At 40.5% G+C, this 23,339-nt stretch overlaps 1 protein-coding gene across 1 annotated transcript in view; it reads right to left on the bottom strand.

The window, feature by feature from the left end:
* OXR1 (oxidation resistance 1) overlaps window positions 1-23,339 on the bottom strand; it is a 343,514-nt gene that overhangs the window by 269,378 nt on the left and 50,797 nt on the right. Inside the window, exon 2 of the mRNA XM_079796642.1 lies at window positions 6,096-6,266. Coding sequence (XP_079652768.1) covers window positions 6,096-6,118 — 23 coding nt within the window. The 5' untranslated portion in view covers window positions 6,119-6,266. The remainder of the gene's footprint in view (window positions 1-6,095; window positions 6,267-23,339) is intronic.

The raw sequence follows: 23,339 nt of genomic DNA, 5'->3' as shown, positions 1-23,339 counted from the left end.
AAAAAATACACATGCAGGTCTAATCTAGACGGGTCAAGTAAATAACGCTCCTGCCACCCATAGGCCGCCCAGCCTTTACACATGATGATGTCACCCTATACCCATCAAATGCAGAGATGGCCACAGAAACTGTTCAGTGAAAACAGAAGATGCCAAAATATCACGTGTGGTCCAGCTGGTGTGCTTAGTGGTTGAGCATCGACCCATGAACAAAGAAGTCACCAATTCGATTCCCGATCAGGGGACATGCCCAGGGTTGCGGGCTTGATCCCCAGTGCGGGGTGTGCAGGAGGCAGCTGATCAATAATGTTTCTCTCTCCTTGATGTTTCTATCTCTCTATCCCTCTCCCTTCCTATCTCTCTAAAAAGCAATTTAAAAAAACATTAAAAAAATCATGTGTGGTTTGAGTACAGTTTTGCAAAAATATGTGCGTATATGTAGAAAGAAATATACCTCAGCATTTATAACTGGTTTTCTATGAATGGTATGATTTAGGTTACATTTTATTTGTTTTATAATTTTCTGTAGCATTTGACTCTTTGTAATCAGCATATTTCTTTATTTTTATAACTAAATGCAAGATATGTATTTGTATTTGTGAAAAATCAGTCATTTCTTCCCAAGCTGGATAAACAAATGCCCGTTTTGTTCCATAAAAACACCTGGAACATACCTCTTTAGAGTACTTGTCACATTAAATCAGTCGTTTAATTACTTGGTCTTCCTGGCTAACATATGGGTTCCCATGAGAGTAGCTGCCACTTTTCATGGACATGGCATCCGGTGTTCAGCTCAGGGCGTGGCACATTAAGAATGCTCAATAGATTACTACTTGCTCCTCGGCTTCTTACTTTCATCCAGTGTCTTCTTTCTCCAATCCCTGGCTCTAGTTGAATTACCTCCACCTCTGCCAGGTACCATACTGTCTTCCAGATACTGTGGGTCAAAAGCTGAAGTGTTTGCAGGCATCACAATGAAAACCAATTTTGGGTCAAAAAGATGTCATTTGGCAAAATCAGTGGGGCCACTCTAAAGTCTGATTAAAACATACGTACGGTCCACTAAAATAACGGAAGCTCAGGGTGCAGTCGGGTCTGGGAGAACAGACAGGATGTGATTTGTTTGTGGGGGGGTCTCTGTGAGATGGGCAATGGAAGACCATTTCAGTGGAATCATGGTCCAGGGCTGATAGCTTTCTGTTGTGCTTCGTTTGTATCATGATGGGAACCTGACACTTTCTAGCCTGGAGCATAACGAGTGGAACGAAGATTTACATTTTGTAGGTTACACTTTATGCAATTTTGGAAGTTCAACTAAGTTTCTGATTGCAGCAGCCTCCTTACCTCCCCTAGGAAATTAGGGGGCTCCTCCCCTAACCCCCACCCCACCTGCAATACTATTCCAGTGCCTGGTTGTGTTCCCAGGTCCCGACACTCCCTTCCAGGATCTCTACATTGGAGGACATCAAGGGAAATCTTCAAGTTGGAAATGGAAGCCAGGCTCTTGCCTTGAAGCCACACACACACACACACACACACACACACACACAGCCAGGATACTGCCTTCACGTGGACTGTTTTCGTTTTGACACAGGTAGTGGTTAGGGCTGTTGTGGTTTTTACATGGGTGTGCAGTGGTTAGGGCTGTTTTGGTTTGACACAGGCAGTGTAGTGCTTAGGAACACCAACCAGCGGCCTGTATTCATTTGCTAACTCCACTACTTAAAGGCTGTGTCACATTGGGCCAATTACTTAGCTTGCAGTGCTTAACTTTTCCATTTGTGGAGGTGCAAATCATCATACTACATTCCTAATAAGCATGTGGGTTAATGTCAGCTAATGTCTAAACCAGTGCCTGGTGCCTGGTAAATGCCATGTGCATGTTCACTCGATAATATTTACATGGCTTAATGTATGTTTTTAAATTTTCTATATATGTTATATATACACTAGTAGCCCGTTTGCACGAAGATTCATGCAACAGACCTTCATTCACCTGGCTGCCTGCACCAGTTTTCTGCCGGCACCAGGGACCCAGGCCTTGGCTGTGGCCACCGCCTTCTGCCTTTTTCAGGGTCGGGGCTTGGCCCCGGGCGGTGGCCTTGGGCTCGGCGGCACCCAACATCCTTGCTAAGGATCGCAGGAGCCGACCCCCAGTGGTTTCCTGCGATCCGTGCAGGCTCCCCGCTGGTGCCCAAGGCCAGGAAAGCCTCGACCCCTGGGACCCCTGGGAGCGGCAGGAGGGGCCGGGCCACGCCCCCCCAGGTGGCCGATCGACCCCCGGAACCCCCGGGAGGGGCAGAAGGGGCAGGACCATGCCCTCCCAGGTGGACGATCAACCCCAGGACCCCCAGGAGGGGCGGGAGGGGCCCGGACACGCCCCCCTAGGTGGCCGATTGCCCCAGGCACCCCCCGGGAGCGGCGGCATGGGTCCAGCCACGCCCCCCCGGGGTGCCGATGGGCCCGGCCACGACCCCCGGGGTGCCGATCACCCCAGGCACCCCGGGGAGTGGCGGCATGGGCCCGGCCACGCCCCCCCGGGGTGCCGATGGCCCCAGGCACCCCCGGGAGCGGCGGCATGGGCCCAGCCATGCCCCCTCGGGGTGCTGATGGGCCCGGCCACGCCCCCCGGGGTGCCAATCGCTTCAGGCACCCCCAGGAGCAGCGGCATGGGCCCGGCCACTTGGCACCGCCATCTTGAACTTCTCAACGGCGGATATGCCACCCGGAGTCCCGCCCCCAGCCTCCTGCCGGCCCAATCGTGGGCATAGCGGAGGTGCGGTCAATTTGCATGTTTCTCTATTATAAGGTAAGATAGGCATATATTTTATAAGATATACAGTATATATAAGATATATATATTATAATAAAATATTTTTACAAGGAGGGATTGAGGATGATTATCAGGTGAAGAAGCACTGAACGGCCTGCCACGAGCCCCTGGCATCACCATTTCCCTCTTCATGCTACAGATCCTGGAGCCTTTTTCAACTCTTTGTGCCTCTTCGTGTCTCCTGTTAATTATCTCGGCTGCCAGCAACAGTCCTCTCCCTCGGAGCAGAGCCTGGAACCTGTCCCCTGTGCCTGGGTGTCTGCAGCTGATCCTGCGCATCCCTCTCTCTATCTCCCAGCATCAGCTCCATCACTGTCTGCCTGGTAATTATCTGCGGGCAGGAGGCGGCGGACGTCTGCAGTGTGTCACCAGGTGACTCCTAGAGTCAGTTCCCACCACTCTCCTTAGCTGATCCACAGTGCAGGTTCCTAGAAACTTGGAAGTTTCCGAAACTGTTTTTCTTTTTGAGATTTCCGTGAAAGCGCCAAATGACTTTATGTTTCTTTCACAGGCCAGACACATAACTACTAGAGCAAGAAAGTATTTATTTTACTATGTAAAAAGATACCTTGCTTCTACTGGGTATTTGAAAGCTGGGTGTATTACCTGATAACCGTAAACATAAATGTAAGTATCTTAACCTACATTTTCTAAATTCCTAGGTTGGTATGGGAACCACAATTAGGCACTAGTCCCCCCCGTTAGACCTGATATTTAAATTTCAAAATCAATACACGGACATGGTCAGGGACGTACCACGTCATGGTAGGCAGACCAAACTGTTCGCAGAGTAAATTCGGTTTTGACTATAAACTCAGCTGATGTTAATGAAAGTCCGGCAGAAGTGGAATTCAGAAGAATGACAGAGACAAACACGGTGTTACTGTAACTCCAGGCCACGAAGAAGCCGCCCTGAGAAGCAGATGGAGGTGTCTGGCGCGTACATCCTCACTGACAGACAGGTCCTGCCAGGTGCATTCTGTCCTGATTCCTCAGAACATTGAAAGCAGGTTAACTTTACTCGCTATGATACTGAGACCTCAGCCAAACTTCCCACTTGGATTCCCAACAGTTACAGACTGCCCTGGTCAGGCCCAATCAAGCATTCTGTGCACTTTCAACATACATATCTTATTTTAAATTAATCATCTGTCAACCCATTTATTTTGCAATGTCAGTATTTTTATACCTGAGTGACTGGATTTCAAACAGAGAGCCAGACCCTGGACTATAATAATTTCACAAAATAACATAGCTTCACGAGGAATTCGCAGAAAGAATTGATGAGTGGTGATTTGTTTTGCTTATCTTAGATTTCCTTCCTATATTCCTGGCCGGCAGGTGGGGGGCACAAATGCTAAGAGGGAGAATGGAGATGCCAAAGCCCGCACAGTTGTACGATGGCACGACACTGGTAAAACCAGTTAAAGCTCCCTGCATAGAACTCTAATGAGCAACATTAGCCAGAATTAAGGGTCCTGTGGAGTGAAAATATCCACAAATTATTTCTGTAAAATATGAGCCTTTGACATGGAAAGAATTCTACCAAACTTCATATATGTGAATTCTGTAAGATACCACCACCATTTTCAATTTCATTTTAGTATGAAAATACTATTTTACCATTGAAATACTTGCTTTGCATTTTTTCACTGAAATACGCAGCATGAATTTATAGAAAATCTTCTAAACTAGAGGTGCTGGGCTGGGCCACTGGGCTGGCACCACAACATACAAGCTCTCTCTCTGTGGAGTTCACTGGGTTTCGTATGGCCCTTGACCAAATCCCTGAATCACATCAAGGCAGCTCTTCACTGAGGTGCACACCAAGGACAGCCTTCACAGTCAGCCTCTGTGAACCAAGCCAACCACACCCAATGGGGAGATACAACCTTCATAGCTGTGTTTTAATCTCCCTCTCCCTCTCCTTCTTCTTTGTCATCTCTTCCTCCTTCCCTCCTCCTCCTCCTCCTCCTCCTCCTTCCTCTACTCCTTCTCTTTCCCCTCCCCTTCCTCCTCTCTTTCTTTTTCTTCTTGGCATGCAGCCTGCTTTTTGAGAATTCACCTTGCACACATATTTGCCAGAGGTATGATGCCTTTAAATAAATGTGTCCTTAATATATCCCAAGGGTTCAAAGGAGTTTGTAGGTCCTATAGAAATTGTTCAGTTTTTATTTTAATAATAATAATAAACATATTTTATAGTAATAAGTCACAATTTAAATACTTTTTCCTTTATTTTTACAGAATAGGTATTATCTTCTTTATATATATTTTTTGTTTTCCAAACTGAGATCCTTAGCACCCAATAGGGATCCAAGGATGTAGTCTAAGGAGTCCATAAAAATTAGGTCTTTCAGAAACACTACTCTGTATCTAAGCAAATAATTCTACCCTTTGTCCTAAAAAAATAGCATACTTAACTAAAAATAAATTCATGGAGCTAAGCTGCAGAAAGTACTCTTTAATCTGATGCTATCTCTATTTCCAACACAAGCTGAAGACAAGGATGAGATGGGCACTTACAAAAACAGACAATTACTTGTGTTTTTTTCTTCACATTTTGAATACTGTGAATTTGCATTTCACTTGTTCAGCTCTTTGCATATTTAAAAAAATCCAAAGTTCAACAAAAGTTTCAAACTCATCCCTGCTAGTATCCCTCTTCACTGCCATTGAAAATTGATTACTTGCTAGAAAAGTATCTTCATACTTATTTTTTTTAAATCATGAACAGCTTTTAAGCATAAACTGTAAATAAAAGATTATTCAGAATGCCAGTTCTTGAAAGATAAAAATTTATAAGGGAAATTCCTCTTTCATATTTGAGTTCTATTCAGTTGAATTTGGGTAGAGCTGTTGAAACAGGAATTCTGAAGAAAAGTACTGAGACAATATCTATCCCAACCTTAGACCCAAACTTATGGCTTGTTAGTCCTGTAGATGGGGGTATAACCGCAGATAGGAACATTGAAAGGCTGTTTAATTCCAACTCCTCTTTTCCCTGGGTGTGCTGAAAAGAAAGGTGTTGATGTCACTGGAAACCATAGGTAGGCTTGACCCCTTCCCAGAGTCCCCAGATACCAGAGTGCTAAAAGTGTAAACTTTTTAATTCTAGGTTGCTTTCCACAGCCTAAAACAGGACAACGAGACTTTTCAAGTTCTCTCCCTGCTCCAGTTCTCACAGTACAACTTACAGAATATCGCTTCATGATATAGATACGTGTGTTTATATAATTACATTAGAAAGTGATTTACGTACCATGATAAATTAGATACAGACATTGCAGCAATGCCAGGAGGAGTCTTGTGAAGTAGTCTTCTCTTGATTTCAGAATAGGGAGAGGCGGCCAAGTAGACAAGATCACTGGGGATTTGAGCGCTGCCACTGGAATGATGCACAAAGCACTTAGTTGCGCTCAGTTGAGAAGACCTACAAAGAAAAGGTGGAAAGTGATATGTATAGGACCTGGCCTATATGACTTTTCACAGATTTATTTCATCCAGTCAATAGTTTTGTCATGTTATAAGACACACAAAAGAAAATATGATAATTTTCCTTAAAGTACAAGATATGTACAAAACCAAGGATAAAACAAAACCAACCTGAAAATGAGCTCATTGCTTTCCTTTTAAAACCAAAGGGAAGGTTATTAACATGTTTATTCCCTGAAGCAAAGAATTCCTTTTCATTCAAGGAAAGAACAGAATGTGTGTGTGTGTGATTTTAATATATATTTTTTTACTTCAGAGGGGAAGGGAGAGGGAGAGAGTTAGAAACATCAATGATGACAGAGAATCATTGATTGGCTGCCTCCTGCACGTCCTCCACTGGGGATCAAGCCCGCAACCCAGGCATGTGCCCTTGACCGGAATCGAACCCGGGACCCTTCAGTCCACAGGCCGATGCTCTATCCACTGAGCCAAACCAGCCAGGGCCAGAATGTGTTTTTAGAGGTACCACATTTTTTTCTCCATATGGTCAACCAGTTATGCTCTCTAAATCAGGTTTAAAATTGTGATAAAATTATCAGAACAAAGATCTTGTTTACCTACAGCAGATACGAAAAAAGGAGTTCCTTGGCACAAATAGTTATCAAAGGCTTAACAAAAACTCATGCATTACTACAACTGAGCAAATAAACATTAATATTAACATGTGGAGAGGTAAGCAGTGCGTAATTATGTAACAAACATTTCCACAGATTTCTTCTGAGCACCTGCTGTATGGTGTCCTATGAGCTTGAACCAAAACTTGCTTAGGGTACAATTACATTCCATGGTACTACGCTAGGCACTTTAATTAGTTCAGAGCATTAGTCCTGTCTGTTCAGTTAAATATTTACTGAGCATATACTATGTGCGCTTACACTATTCTAGGTAGAGCTCATGGATAAAGATGAATGACACATATAAGTCATTGTTCCTGCCCTCAAAGAATGCCTTTATGTAAAAAAGATAACTGTAATAAAATGGGGTAAAGTGTTCAAATAAAGGTTTACACAGCACATGGAAGCACAGAAGAGGGGCTTCCAGTCCAGGCTTAGGGATTTGGGAAGGATTTCTAAAAGAAATATGCCCCAAAGCATTAGGCTTGGCTGCAGGATTAAAAAAACAAATCTTGAGTCTTATGTCCATGGCGGATATGGCTGGAGGCTCCCTTCATCTCAACATACGGTTCCCCTTCATGCTCTAGTGGCTGCTGAGCTCCAGCACACGCCTCCGTGTTCCAGCCAACAGAAAGCAGAAAGAGGGGAAGAAGGATGCGTCCTAAAGTTTACATGTGACATGTCCACTTGCATTTCATTGGCCAGTCACTTATGCATCCTTATTCTAAGGGAGACTGAAAACGCAGCCATTCTTCTAGGCAGCCATATGGCCAACTACAAACCAAGGTGCCTTTTAAAAAGGAAAGGGCTAAAGTGGGCATTGGAAGAAGACCAGCACTGTCTGCCGTCATGTTGCAGACCGGGTGACCTTTATCCCCAGTATCCCATGCTTCTGTACCTCCTGCAAAGTGGCAAACATGGGGCAGAGGGGAGGTGGAACCAGCCCATTGTTATAATTGTACATATTCGATAAGTAAATTTAAAATTTGAACTTCTTCCATTTTCTTAAATCATTGATAGAATCAACAAATTATTTTTTTTGTGCTCTACTATTTACCAGGCTCTAATTAAGTACTAAGGATACTGAGATTAATAAAATAATCATCTTTGCACATAAAGAATTCACTAACAGATGCCATCAAGTTAAAAAAATAAACTGTACTCTACAAATTGCTGTTCATGTACAGGGCACATGAGTAGCTATAGGACAATAGAGGAAAAACAATTCTAATGGACTCTAGTCTCAATAGAACCGACCGATAATGGAGTAAGCAGCTATACAGTCCATATGCTCACTTGTCTCCTTATATCCAAAAGGGGCTTTCCAGTCCATCCTGCCCTCGGCTAACTGTTAAGGCATCTAGACCTCATCTATTAAGGACCTGGGATCTCCAAATTCTGCTTCCCAAACTGGTAACTTCATACTCTCAAAATTTGTTTCACCAGATTCTAAGCAAGGGTTTGATTACCTCCCCGCCCACAGAAAAGGTGATATTGTCTGATGTAATTCTTTCTTCTAGACACTCTTAATCCTATCTTTAGAGAGCTGTGTATATGAATGTCTTTATTTTAATTCCTAACTACATTACTTTTACTGAATTACAATTTGGGGGTTTGCCAAGAGTTTGTATTGAGGGACATCATTGAAGAAAATGATAAACAAGGAAAAACCAGAGCTATAAACTCAGTTATTAGGTTTAAAACTTTTAAAAATATATTTGTATTGATTTCAGAGAGGAAGGGAGAGTTATTAGGTTTAGCAGAGTATTTGCCAACACAAAAATACTGCCCTTATGAGCACTCAAAATATATATATATATATATGTTGGGTTTCAACACCAGAAAAACCATTATCCTAAATTTCTGGTTTGCCTTAATCCTGGGGGTGTGGGGCATTATTGCAATTTATGCTGCTTTCCTTGCTTTAATGTATGGGAAACTCTGAAGCAAATTTGTAACATTTCTTTAAGAACTAATCAAGGCCTCTGAGGTCTGTTTTTTTTTTTAATGCTAACCTCTCCTTTTGCCAACTTTAATTTTAACCTTAATTCTATGCATGTGTTTATTATTTTTTTACAAACACATGCATAGAAACATATGCACACATACGCAGATAATATTTATGTAGATACATTTAAAAAATCACCAGCAAGTCCATTTTAGAGTGAGAAAGAGTATAATTAAACACCATAATTCCAGATTTGTTTGCTTCTGCAGAATGTAGAAATACGATGCAAAGAAATTTGATCCCAGAATCTTAGCTCAAGCCATATAACACTGTTGTGTTTATACGTCAAAATGGTGAAATAGTGTCAATGTTAATATGAGAGAAGTGGGCCACAGCAGCCTCTTAGCATGCCCCTTGGCCTGACTCAACTTTACACAGGCCGTGCTTCTGCCCCACTGAGCCCCTGGCCTCCCTTTTCTTAGAGCATTCACTTTAGAAGACTTCCAACTGTAAAATCTTTCTCTGCCCCTTTGAGATATAAATCTTCTTCCAGCCTGTTGCCAGTTTTACAACCCAGGAATGACTTGCTCAAGGGCCTGGGCACCATGCCTTTGAAATGTAACCCTCAAAGGAGACAGTGCGGCATTGCCAAGTCTCTGTGGGAGAGCGGGAGCCTCACTTCCCTAAGTGCTAATTAGCAAAGGCAGTGGGAATAATCACAGTGACCTACCTCCCCTTAACATCACCTAGCACTTTCCTTTTCTTTTGTAAAATATATTTTTATTGATTTCAGAGAGGAAGGGAGAGGGAGCGAGAGATAGGAACATCAATGATGAGGATCATGGATTGGATGCCTCCTGCACATCCCCTCCTGGGGATCTAGCCTGAAACCAAAATGTGGGCATGTGCCCTGACAGGTAAGTGAACCATGGCCTCCTGGTTCATAGGTCGATGCTCAACCACTGTGCCATGCCTGCTGGGCTCAGCGAGCAGTTTTGTACAAGCTTGCCCCAGCTGCCTAAAACACTCTCCTGCCTTCTGTTTCCGTGGGTTGAATTCTGTCTCTCTCCCCTATTGCAATAGTCTTGAATTAAGTTTTCCTTGCTTGTTGAACTCTGAACCACTTAATTTTTCTTTGAGAGGGTATTGCTTTTGGTCCTTAAAGTTCAGGAAAATTTCCTAAGATGCTGGCAATATTAGTAAAAAAGTGTGATCTTTTCTCACTGTTTTTTACTTGGAAAAACTACTAACTTGGATTTTGATAAGCTGTGGATTACTAGTATTTGTAAAATTATATATTAGATAATTGATTTTTTTCTGATTTTAAACCTAGATGTTTGTAAGAATAAAATTTTTGAACAAAAAAAAGTCAGAGTGACCATTCATAATGATTACAGTAATCACTCTGACATTCTTTATGATTTATGTCATCTTTTAATTTTATTTGTATCTTATAATTATCTGATTTATTTCTTCAATGATATACACCCATGAGGCAATCAATAAAGTCTACTGAGTTGAATAACACACCGAAAAAGCCTATTGTGTTTACATTTTCCTGATGTAATGTTTTTAAAGGCTGTGGTAGTGGGCCTGTTATTCTTTTAATGATATTCAAATGATTCACTGCTTATCAATGTAACCTTTCTAGGAAAAACATCTTTGGCATCTTCAGGCAAGTTCTGATTCCTCTCGGACGCCTGATGTTTTCATCCCCTCTAACTGCACGTATCCAAATCTTCAAAGAACAATACAAGACCCACAGATTCTATGAACTCTTGCCTCAGAGTTTCAGGTTTCTCTGACCGCCACTCTCCTACATCCAATTTAGCAATTAAAATCCTATATAATAAAGATGTAATATGCAAATGGTCGTTATGCCATGAAGCGTAACGACCGACCACATAATGACCGGATCACAGATCAGCAGGAGGGTGGGGCAGGGAGCTACTGGCTACAAGTGGGTGGCAGAGAGCTACAGGAGGGAGCAGGACAGCAAGCTATGGGGGAGGGGCAGAGTCGGGGGGGGGGAGCTACTGGAGGGTGGCAGGGAGCTACTGGCGAGCTATTAGTGCACGGATTCATGCGCAGGGCTACTAGTTGTAATGTAACAAAAAGTTCCTTTCACTAAAGAGATAAGATGGTTCCCAATACTTATATACATAATAGAACAGTGTGGAGGTTCAGAATTAGCCTCACCAAGAAGTGTCTCATACCCTAACAGGTTTGGCTCAGTGGATAGAGCGTCGGGCTGCAGACTGAAAGGTCCCAGGTTCAATTCCGGTCAAGGGCATGTATCTTGGTTGCGGGCACATCCCCAGTAGGAGGTGTGCAAGAGGCAGCTGATCAATGTTTCTCTCTCATCAATATTTCTAACTCTCTTTCCCTTTCCCTTCCTCTCTGTAAAAAAATCAATAAAATATATTTTAAAAAATATTTTAAAAAAAGAAGTATCTCAGTGGTATGCAGATTTTTGAGCTAAGGGCAATTTCAGCTTCAGCCTCAAGTGAAAATTCTGCCCCTCCCTTTAACTACCTAAAAAAATTGAATTAGGGGCCTTGCCCATAATAAGACATTATCCTGTATAATAAAAGGCTAATATGCAAATCGACCGAACAGCAGAACGACCCGTCACTATGACACGCACTGACCACCAGGGGGCAGATGCTCAATGCAAGAGCTGTCCCCTGCTGTTCAGTGTGCTCCCACAGGGGGAGTACCACTCAGCCAGAAGCTGGGCTCATGGCTGGCTAGCGCAGCAGCAGTGGTGGGAGCATCTCCCGCCTCTGCGGCAGCGCTAAGGATGTCCGACTGATGGCTTAGGCCCACTCCCCATCAGTTGGACATCTCCTGAGGGCTCCCGTAACTGCAAGAGGGTGCAGTCCGGGCTGAGGGACCCCCGCCCTCTGAGTGCATGAATTTCATGCACTGGGCCTCTAGTGTGTACATAATTCTTCATGTATGTTATTTTTACTTACTTAAATAAACAGTAAGTTTGCAAAGACCTTATGCTTAAATTGCAGAGCATTTGGATAAGTGCCCAGTACTCTCTAGGCAAAAATAAACTAATGGACAAAATGCAATACCTTAACAGCAATCTAACTGGAATGACCAAAAAATAACTGTTTGAACATTAACTTTTTATTATTATATTTTTCTCTTTTTATTATGAATTTTAAGACCCCCCCAGGAGCAGTCAATCATGGGTAAATATATATTTTTTTCTTGTGAAAACTCTGATTACATATATAGATAAATCCTTAAATAAACAAGGAAATTGAACAAAGAGTTTGCCTTTTCTCTTTATCTTGTATATTGTTCTCTAGATATAAGATTTTAAAAGAGTGGGTGCTACCTTGCATTTTATAATTCACATTATTTGTTATTACTTTTTAGCATGAGAAATGTATGCATACAAAACAAAATAGAAAGGACATGCAATGAAGGATACCTATCTGTCCCTTGTCTGTCCTCTTTCCCCAGCCATCCAGTCAGTTCCCTTTCACTGAGGCAACTACTACTATTACCAATATCTTTATTCTCTTTTTGTTGCTAATCCTCATGCGAGGATATTTTTCCATTGATCTTTTAGAGAGAGTGGAAGGGAAGGAGAGAAACATTGATGTGAGACAGACACATCGGTTGGTTGCTTCCCTTATATGCCTGACTGGGGCCGGAGATCAAGCCTGCAATCAAGGTAGATACCCTTGACCAGAATCACCCCAGGACCCTTCTGTCCTTGAGCCGATGCTTTATCCACTGAGCCAAACCCCCTAGAGCAGTACCTTTATTCTTAAAGAGATATTCCATGGTTTCTATCTACTAATATATCAAACTCTGAATCTATCTATCTATTATCTATCTATCATCTATCTATCTATCTATTATCTATCTATCTATCTATCTATCTATCTATCTGCTTGGTTTCCACAATAACCGTAGTGTATTATACACACTTTCTCCTGCAACTTGCTTTTTCACATACATACATAATCATATGTCTCTATACAGTATTTCTCTATCAGTATACATATAGAGATGCCTCTTTACCTTGATGGGTGGTAAAGCATTTCATTGAATGAATTTATGCTAATTCATTAGCCCCTTTCATACTGAAGAAGACTTAGTTTGCATCTGATATTATGCAGTTACATGCAATGCTGCAGTGTATATCTTTGTATATATATGATACAGTGTAGATGTATATTTGTGGATAAATACCTGGAAGTAAAATTTCTGGGTAAAATCTATACACATTTTTAATTCTGAAAGATACTGGTAAATTGCCGTCCATAGAAGTTGTACCAATTTACATTCCTACCTGCAATGTAGAAGCTTAATCACTCTGATATTACTGCTTCCTAGAGTTCTAATAAATCAGGTGAATTTTACAAATACTCCTAAAGTGTAATCATTTTCCAAGCCAGAAATATGTGTTCACACGTGCAGTGAATCACTAAGCCTGGTTGATTCTGCTCTGAGATATCTTTGGAATATGTCCACTTTTATCCATTCCCACCGCCTCTGTCCACTGCCTTCTGTTGCCTGGATAATAACAAGGACCTCATAACTAGCTCCCCTTTCTATTTTAACTTTCATCCAAAACATTCCTCTGCAGCACACTACACACTGAGTGGTCTCCATGGAATGCAGTAGTTTCCACCTAAGAGCTGTAGAGGCAGGGATGGTGACGTCGCACAAACGTGATTTCCAGCCATGCTTCTAGGTAACTTCTGATCTCAGGAAAATTAAGCACCTTGCTCTATTTTGCACTCACAGTAAAGCCCTAATTCCTTAAGATCATTTACAAGATTCGAGGTGATCTGACACTTGTTTTCCTTCTACCTTCCCCCAACCCCCTAAATACTGTATTTCAGCTGGACTGATCTTCATTTTTCCAAATGCATCTGTGTCTTATAGGCCTCTTAGATCTGATCAAATAATCGAATAAACGTCCCCTCCCCTGAGAATCAGCCTTTAGACCACTTCCCAACCAACATTCCCTTTCACTTAGACAACATTCCACTTGCTAAGACCATTCTCTTTCCCTTCCAGACTTTCCCATGATCTGGACCCGCCGAGAGAGTTCCCCACTGAAAGAGCCCGCCTAGAGTCCTTTAAAACCTCTGGTTTCCCGTCCCAGAGGGTGCTGGCACCATTTTGGGGTTCAGCCCATCCGGTCTCCAGCTGACCTAATAAATTTATAATCCCTTACCACTTTTGGCCTCATGCATTCCTCTTTCGGCGACCCTAACAAGGCCCATTGAGTGGTTCCATGTATACCTTTCCCTTCTGGCTCTGCTTGGCTACCTTAACTCACTACACTTCAACAGCGTTTCTCCCAAAAGTTCCCAATCCTTGTTAGCTGAAGCCCTCTATGTTCTCTCATAACACTCTTAATCCATGTCAGACTCTTAATCCATGACAATTTTTAGAAACAGTGGTTTAATTCTTTGTCTGGTCTGCATTTCCCTCCAGAGTGTGGGCTCCTTAAAGACAGACGGCTAGTCTCAACATAACCTAGGAAACCCAAGGCCTACCACAGGGCATGGGACGGAGAAGGCATTCAACACATGGATGCTGGTGGGGGGAAAAAAAGAATAAAAGTGTGAAAATTTTACATCAGGAAATGTAAAATTCTACAGAATGCAGAACTAAAAGCAGTATTTCTTTGTAGGCTCCAGACTTAATATATCATTATTTTTAAACTAATTATTTATGTTTATTTGAAACTTGTATATTAATCATGGGATATTAATTATGGAAACTTTCAAGTCATCCCACTTTAAATTCTGTTTTGCTTCTCAATTTTATTCAGAATATGGGTTTGTTGTAAAACATGTAAAGTAACATCTTTTTGTGTGAATATGCAAAGTGGGGTCAAACACTCCTGATATTCCAGCTACTCAGGCCATCATCACACAAGAGTCCTAACAGGAAACAAACATGTGTCTCCCTGGAATAATTGAGTGACTGAGGTCAGCATGGATATAGACCATACCAAACAAGTACCTTCCTAGTTGTTTTAGACTTTACTGATACCTAACCTGAAAACATAATCTTTGCAGAGGGTTGAGAAAGTCCACACTTTAAAACTCCAGATCAGCACAGATAGTAATCTTGGAGACAAGCTAATGCAAAGCTCTATGTGTAGCTTCCACTGCCCCGTGGCTGTCATTTTACTTGTATGAAAGCCATTTCATGGGAGATATTAGTATTCAATTGAGCACGTCAGTAATTGGTCTAAAAGCATTTAGCACAGGCACGTGGCTATGTTTGTGATTATCATGAGTACCCACTTTAGAACTATCCCACATGTTCAAATTACAGGAAGCATTTACCACAGCCAAGGAAATAAAGGAATAGGGACCTTAGAATCATTCTTAAATAAATTATCACACTAAACAGAGATCACCTTAACAGAGTTTGGGACTCTTTTCTTCCTATTAATTGTACCAGATATTGTTATATTGCCAGGAAAAGTTTTATGTTATGAACTTACATGAACTACAAAGATACCTTTTCCATCTATGCTCTTGTGCTCTGGTCTCATCTTTCTCCTGAACTACAATGCAATCATAAGCTGCTCTGTTGCCTATATCTTCATTTCTGCCTCTTCCTGGTTCTTCTCTGTGTCCCTGATTCTATACCACCTTTTCTTGCTTCAACTATGACTTCACACGCTTCCTTTCTCTCACTTCTCCTTCACTGACACCCTCCACAAAAATCTTACTTTACATCCATTGCCTTCCCTGTCTCACCACCCACGTTTGCATTCTGATTTCTACTCCAACATTCTCATCACTGCTCAACCGGTCAGTATTTAACTACTGATGCCTATAGTGTCCTGTCAGACTCCACTCTCTCTGTCCACTTGTTTTGAACTCTCCTTTGATTTCCAGGATGGTAAAATCCAAGCTTTCCTAACTGTCTCTGTTCTTTATTGACCCATCATTCTTCCATTTGCTTTATGCTGCTATTCTTCAAAATTGTGTCTAATGTGACTGTCCCAGTAGATAATTCACACATTTCTATCTATGGGACTCATCTTTTCTCCTGACTGCCAGAATCATTTTTACTAATTATTCATAAAACAGTTGCCAAAACTTGTCTTTATTTTTTTACTGTTCAATTATATCTCTTTAAGTCATTATCCCCTTTTTATTTGTGTCACCACCAACCATGTTCAAGCCCTTACTATATCTTTTACACTGACCAGCTTTTTTGTCAGATTTTTAGAGCATCTTAAAATAAATTTAATTCATTGATTTTAAATCATATTTCAAAATCTTAATTTTAAAAAGAGGTTAAAATGGTTCATTTGGACAGTTTAACATTTAACTGTTTTCTGGGCAGTATTTCATTGTTTGGAAAGTGAGTTCTTCCCTGCCCCTGAGCACTAGAGTTCTCTGGCTCACAGTTTGCCAAACCCTGGCTGGACTTCAAACTTGTCTCTGGCCCCCAGTCCATACTACAAATTAATTTCATTAAGGAAAAACACTTCTATATGCAAATCCTTGTTTAAAAAAAACCCCAAATAGTCATTCCACCTAAATATCCTGTACCATATGGTCTATACTATATTTTTTGGGCTTGCCAATACTCATGTTGGATTACTATTGTTAAATAAACTTGCTTCCACCTTTTACTGAAGGCATAGCACATTAATCTGTACGTTGAAGTAGTCAAAATTGTAAAATGAATTCTGAGTTCAAAACTAAAGTCTTTCTCAATATTTTTTCTCAGATATATCTCCTTGGACAAAGAAAACAAAAGAAAAAAATAAACAATTAGGACTTCATCAAACTAAAAAGTTTTTGCACAAAGAAACCACCAACAAAACGAAAAGACAACCTACTGAGTGGAAGAAGATATTTGTCAATGATACATCTGATAAGGGGTTAATATAAAAATTTATAAATAATTCACATAACTCAACACCAACAAACAAACAAACAAACAAACAAAAAACACAACAACCACAAAACCCCAAACAATATGATTAAAAAATGGGCAGAAGACCTAAATAGACGCTCCTCCAAAGAGGACATACAGATGCCCAATAGACATATGAAAAGATGCTCAACATCACTAATCATCAGAGAAATGCAAATTAAAACCACAATGAGCTATCACCTCATACCTGTCAGAATAGCTATCATCAATAAACAAGTGTTGATGAGGATGTGGAGAGCAGGGACCCTCCTGCACTATTGGTAGGAATGCAGATTGGTGCAGCCACTATGGAAAACAGTATGGAGGGTCCTCAAAAAATTCAAAATGGAAGTGTCTTATGACCTAGCAATTCTACTTCTGAGTATATCTGAAAAACCCCAAAACACTAATTTAAAAAAAAGATATGCACCCCTATGTTCACTGCAGCATATTTACAATAGCCAAAATATGGAAGCAACCTAAGTGCCTATCAATAAACAAGTAGATAAGAAAGCTGTGGTAAACATATACTGCTTAGCTTCCCATGCCCAGCTCAAATCGGGACCCAGGTAACAGACAGAGACTTGGCCGACAGCAGCTGCCCTCTCACTGCAACAAGACTTGTTTGAGTTGTCTTGTACCCATGGTGTGGAGAAGTGGGTTTTTGATATCTAAATCCAGCCTAGCAGCAGGAATGCTCAGGGCCTACTCCAGAAGGCAAATAATCCTTTCCACTAATATCTACAGGGTAAAATAAGATTGTTGTTAGAGTATTAAATTTGACAGTAAAATAGTAGTCAAGTTTTCAGGCTAATTTAAATCGGCTAATCGAAATAAGCGAATATTCTAGAAAAATTAATTGTACTGGACAAAAAGCTGTTCCTAAAGTGTTAACTAAAATTTTCATTGGTAGTTCATCTCATGGTAAAATTGCATAACATGTAATGAACCTAAAGCAGTCATATTTTAGTGCAAAAAATTAACATTTAAAAGCTATCAAGACTACATTATAAAATTTCCAAAAGTCTCCTAATATTTAAATAAAAAAAGGGGGGATAGTAGAAGAATATCATGTAAGGAAAAATACCCTGTAAGTAAATTATATCTAGAAAATTTTTACTTTAGAAAATTAACTTTCATTTGCAATGCTAACAGCAAGACACCCATGTAAAACATACATGGTGTCAAAACAAGCCAAAGGAAAATCGTTTGGGCAAAAAATGAAAAAGGATCGCAAGTCAAATTTATAGAAAAGATTTCTTTATTAACTTTTGGTGGAGAAAATGTTTGTATATTTTTAGAAAACAACTCCAAGACCATGTGGATTCCTGCAACAGAGAGGAATTGACAGGACTACTCCAGCCATGAAGACAGAAGAGAAACAGTCCAGAGATGGAAGACGCTGACGACGCCTTGCCATACTAGCAGTCAGCAGCTGTGCATCACTGCAGGTTGCCCAGGACCAAACCAGAGAGGGTCGGACCTGCATTACCACCATTTGTCCACCATCCAGAACTGAAATATCATTGCTGACATGTACACATAAGGAACTGTTTGACATTGAAATTGGGACTCAAAAGAACTGTTGGCCCAGAAAGAAACTCACTATAAACTGATTCATTTGCCTCTCAGCATAACCATTATTCCTTGTCTCATTTTGGGTTCTTATAAGTGTATTTCTAGTAGCACATGATCTCACTCATCTTGGGGAAATGATGAACAACATAGACTGATGAACAAGAACAGACCTGGAGACAAGGAAGCATAGATCAGACTGTCGGACCTCAGAGGGAAGGTAGGGGAGGGTGGGGATAACGGGGAGAGATCAACCAAAGGACTGTGTGCATGCATATGAGCCTAACCAGTGGTCACGGACAACAGGGGGCTGGGGGCATTCGTGGGGAGGGGTTTGGAATGGGAATGGGGGGATGAGGACAAATATGTGATACCTTAATCAATAAAGAAATTAAAAAAAAAAAAGATCAGCAGAGCCACCAGCTGAGCCCAGATTCCTGGAAACAAATAATTGTTCTACACCACAGAGTTTTAAGATGGTTTGTTACACAGCAAAAGCTAGCTGATACAGTACCCACTATAACAACAACAAACAAATATGAAGCTCGCTAGACTCCCTACATTTACTTTGCAGTTTGATATTATTTTAAATTATAGTTGCAAAAAGTTCACCATGATGTATTTAATGCTTTCAGCTACTAAACATCCTTATCCAGCTCCACTCTTACCTGTCTTATCTATTTAGTTTCGGAATAAAATATTAATCAAAGAAAAAAAAGAATGAAATCTTACCATTTGCAAAGGCATGAATGGACCTAGAGGGTATTATATTAAGTGAACTATGATTAGGTCACTTTGCTGTACGCCTAAAAATAAAACAAAATAATATTGAATGTAAACTGTAATTGAAAAATAAATAGCACTAAAAAATGTCAAGCTTTTCTGGTGTACATTACTGTGCTCAAGGGTAGCACTAAATAAATGAGCCTTTAAAAAGTATGATTACCTAAACAGGCTGGTGTTTTAAGAATTTACAGTACATTTGATGAACCTCTAGAGGTTCATTCCCATGTAGATTGCCTACTAGAAAGAATTGCCAAAACTCAGTTTAATTAAAAACAGAAAGAAACAAAGCAGCATATTTGTTTTTTTCCTAAGTAAATGTTTCACGTTATGAAAACATCTTAGGCACACTTAATGTATCTTTTTGTAGTCTCGGAACATAAGCACTTTAACATTCAGAATTAACTTGGGCCTGTTCCCTCAGGCCTGACAACACATGTGCCTGGTTCTTCCTTGAATAAGCTAAACACTTTTATGTCTGTATGTTTCAGAACAAAAAGACTGGTAATATGTTCCTGCTTCCAGCAATGTCTCTCCCCTCCTTGTCTGGAAAATCTATTTGTCCTGTAAAATTCAGCTCAAATATCAATACTCCTATAATTTAAAACTTGGTAGAATTGTGTCCCCTTCATAACTGTAATCTTCTCATGATATAGATGTTTCTATTGCAATATTTATCATATTTTTCTAGCGTTATGGTTCCCCTGTCCAGTAAAGATGAGCATTTTATGTTAATATATTAAGATATTATTTAACTACATAAGAGATATTTCATTAAAAAATATGGAATTTGAAGTTTCTGGCCATGAGTTTAGTTTCTGGCCAGAGAGAAGATATAGTAATATGTATTTAAATATATTTATTTGTAGATACTTTAGAAAATTGACAAACCCAAAAGAAATTCCATAGTTTGTTATCCATTTATCTCAATGTGTTCCTACTAGTTTCTCTAGTGTAGAGCAATAATTATATCTTATTTTTTTCTTCATCCCTGTACTATCTAGCATAGTTTATAATATAGAATACACAATGTATAAATATCTGTTAAATTGATTTTAGTTGAATTGCTATATCATTGTCATGCAAATTATTGATTTCTCTTCTGTTTGAAGATGCATAAGAGGTACTCAAACAATAAAAACAAGAAAAACAGCCAACTTCTTAGAGAAAAAACCTTAAGGCATAAGACTTCCCTGTTGATAATCACTAGTCAGCCCCTACATGGAGACATTGTTTCCTAGAGAATAGAGCATTCTGGAGTGAGACAGTTTTCACAGATACAGATTACAAGAAAAATGTGCATGTCACTCTTTGCTTAAGCAAATGGCTTCTTCTTCTGGGCAATGTTTGGAAATACCCAACATGATGCAAACCTATTTACTTCTCTTAAGCAAGCCCTTTCAATGAGCCTGGAGAAGAGGACTATGACCAGCATTATGAGAGCATCTATAATTAGGGGCAAAAAAACCCACACCCAGAATCCAGTAAAAGAAGCAGAAAAGAAATGGTTGGAGAAGTGAGAGAACCAGGAGATACTATGTCAAAGAGTGAGAGGAGGAGGTTTTCAGAAAGCAAGACATCAATAACGTGAAATGTGACCTGGAGGTCAGGTACCAAGGAGCCCTGTCCCCTTTGCTGTGGCATTTCCAGAGCGGGCAGGAGAGCATGTCTAGCTTCAGATATTTGATGTGAAGTGAGGAAGCTGACAGAGTAAAGGACTCAAATGAAGATCTTGGACTTTGAGGGACTACAGCCATAGTTTCCTATGAGTGTTTAAAAGCTAGTGCTAGGGGGTGAAGGGGAGATCTGATTTGTACCATGTGCTAATTTCCCTCATGTAAAAAATTCTACTGTATGGGGCAATTTCAGTCTTCCCATGGGACATGACTGAAAGCAGAGTTGGAAGAGATGCTCAGGATCGGCTCTCAGGAACCCCATGGCGTGGCTGGATCCAGCACACAGATGAGCTAGGGAAAACACTCGGGTGGAGGGGGACAAGCTGTGCCAGCAGAAAGAGCCAGCAGAAAGGGAAATGCTAACACAACACACACAAAATGGAGAGAGATGCAAGAAAGAAAATTCTTAAAAAGAAAAGATCAGGTCAAAAATAGATGGAAGGATGAAACTAGTACAGGAAAAGGGAAAAACAACAACACTCTGCTCTGAGACTTGACAAAAGCAGTGAGGTTGGATGTAAATAGAGAAACAGTTACAAGTACAGAAAAGGGAAATTGTGGTAGGTCAGAGAAAGAGCGGTCATAGTCTCCTTTGAGCAGTAGGGGGCGAGATCATTTGGTGAAGAGTCAGCGGGCAGGGGGCTTTCAGAGAACAGAAGAGCTCACATGGGGGAGCAGGAGCAGATAACGATCAGGAGCAAATACTAAATATATACGTGTGTGTTTACACACATACAAGTACACATATACACACATACATGTACTCATGCAAGCACACATTTTAAGTCAAGGCTGTGGTTATAGAGATTATATACACATAGACAATATTTAAAAGAGCTAGAATCTCCACCTCTCCCCTCCTTTTAGTAGGATATGTGGACTAGAACTTTTGGTAGCAGCAGCTGAAATATTTTCAATGCTCTTGGGTCAGATAAGCTGTCTAAGCTTGGATCTATCACCTAACATCTCCCTGCGCTGTGTTTATATTTGCTTTTTTTCTGCATTACAAATAGTGCAAGTTTATCTTACATATCCTTGAGATTACATGAGATTTGCTGTAAAGGTTTTGCAAACGTAAGCAAATGTTGAATCAAACTGAGGCTTTAACAGAAAAAGTTGGAAATTCCTAAAATTGTAGTAGGTAGCATACATGTAAGCCATTGCTCATTGCTGTGTTCCTTGGTTATTTTATATTCTTTATTAATTCATTCATTTATTGATTAATTTGACGCATTTAAGTGACTATTATATGGAAGGCACTGTTTATGTGCTAGAAATACAGCAACAAAAAAAGGGGGAAAGCTGCTGTCCTCATGTGGTTTATATCCTAGTGGAGGAAAAAGACAACAAAATAATAAAGGGGTGTATAATAAGCAATAATAAATGCTATGAAGAAAAATAAAGCAAGGTAAGGGGCCAGAGGTGATGAGGACCCTCTTTAGATGCAGTGGAAACGGGAAGGCCTATTAAAGGATGTGATATTAGACAAGAAAAAGCTAAAGGAGTTCATCACCACCAAACCAATGTTACATGAAATGTTGTAGGATATTCTTTAAGAGTAGGAGGAGGGGAGGAAGAAGAAATATAAACAACAAAATGGGAGTAAATACATATTTATCAACAATTGAATCTAAAAATAAAAAGAAATGAACAAGAAATTGAATAAATAAACTGATTAATAAAATACAATCAGAGGCATGGAAACATGGAACAGGCTGACGAATCTCAGAGGGAAGGTGGGAGGGGAAAGAGGGGACAGGAAGAGATTAACCAAAGATCTTATATGCATACTAGAGGCCCAGTGCACAAATTCGTGCACAGGTGGGCAATCGGGGCTGATCGGGGCCATCTCTCCCAGTCCTGATCGAGGCCAATCAGGGCTGGCTGGCAATGGGAGGTTGGCTGGCTACGGGAGGTTGCCTGTGGGAGCGCACTGACCACCAGGGGCCAGCTCCTGCATTAAGCGTCTGCCCCCTAGTGGTCAGTGCACATCATAGCGACTGATTGACTGGTCACTTAGGCTTTTATATATAGAGATATTCATTACCTATGAACAGATAGTAGAGTGGTGAAGGCCTGGGGCAGGCAAGAACCAAGTGGAGGGGGGCAATGGAGGGAAAAAAGGGGGACATCTGTAACACTCTCAACAATAAAGATTTCTTTAAAAATTTTTTAAAGGATGTGATATTTTGGGGGGAAATACGTAACTTTATTTCCTTCCTAAATTATTTATGGATTGTCAAAGATTTTTAAACGTTTTATCAAAAATAACACTAGGAGATCCAACAGTTTAGGGAAATTTTCTGAGGTATATTATTACACATACCTTTGCTTTCTTAAATGTAATAAAATAAAGGTAATTAAATGCTTCCTGGTGACTTGGAGCAGATCATTATTAGAATCCATTTAAATCAGAAGTGTTTCTTTCTTCTCCCTCACTAGCAGCTGCTGTGATCACAACCTACCAGTTGACTGCCGAT

Source organism: Cnephaeus nilssonii, assembly GCF_951640355.1.
Source record: "Cnephaeus nilssonii genome assembly, chromosome: 18".
NCBI classification, from domain to species: domain Eukaryota; kingdom Metazoa; phylum Chordata; class Mammalia; order Chiroptera; family Vespertilionidae; genus Cnephaeus; species Cnephaeus nilssonii.
The sequence above is the reverse complement of the archived record's forward strand: the minus strand, read 5'-3'. Positions and strand labels throughout refer to the sequence as shown.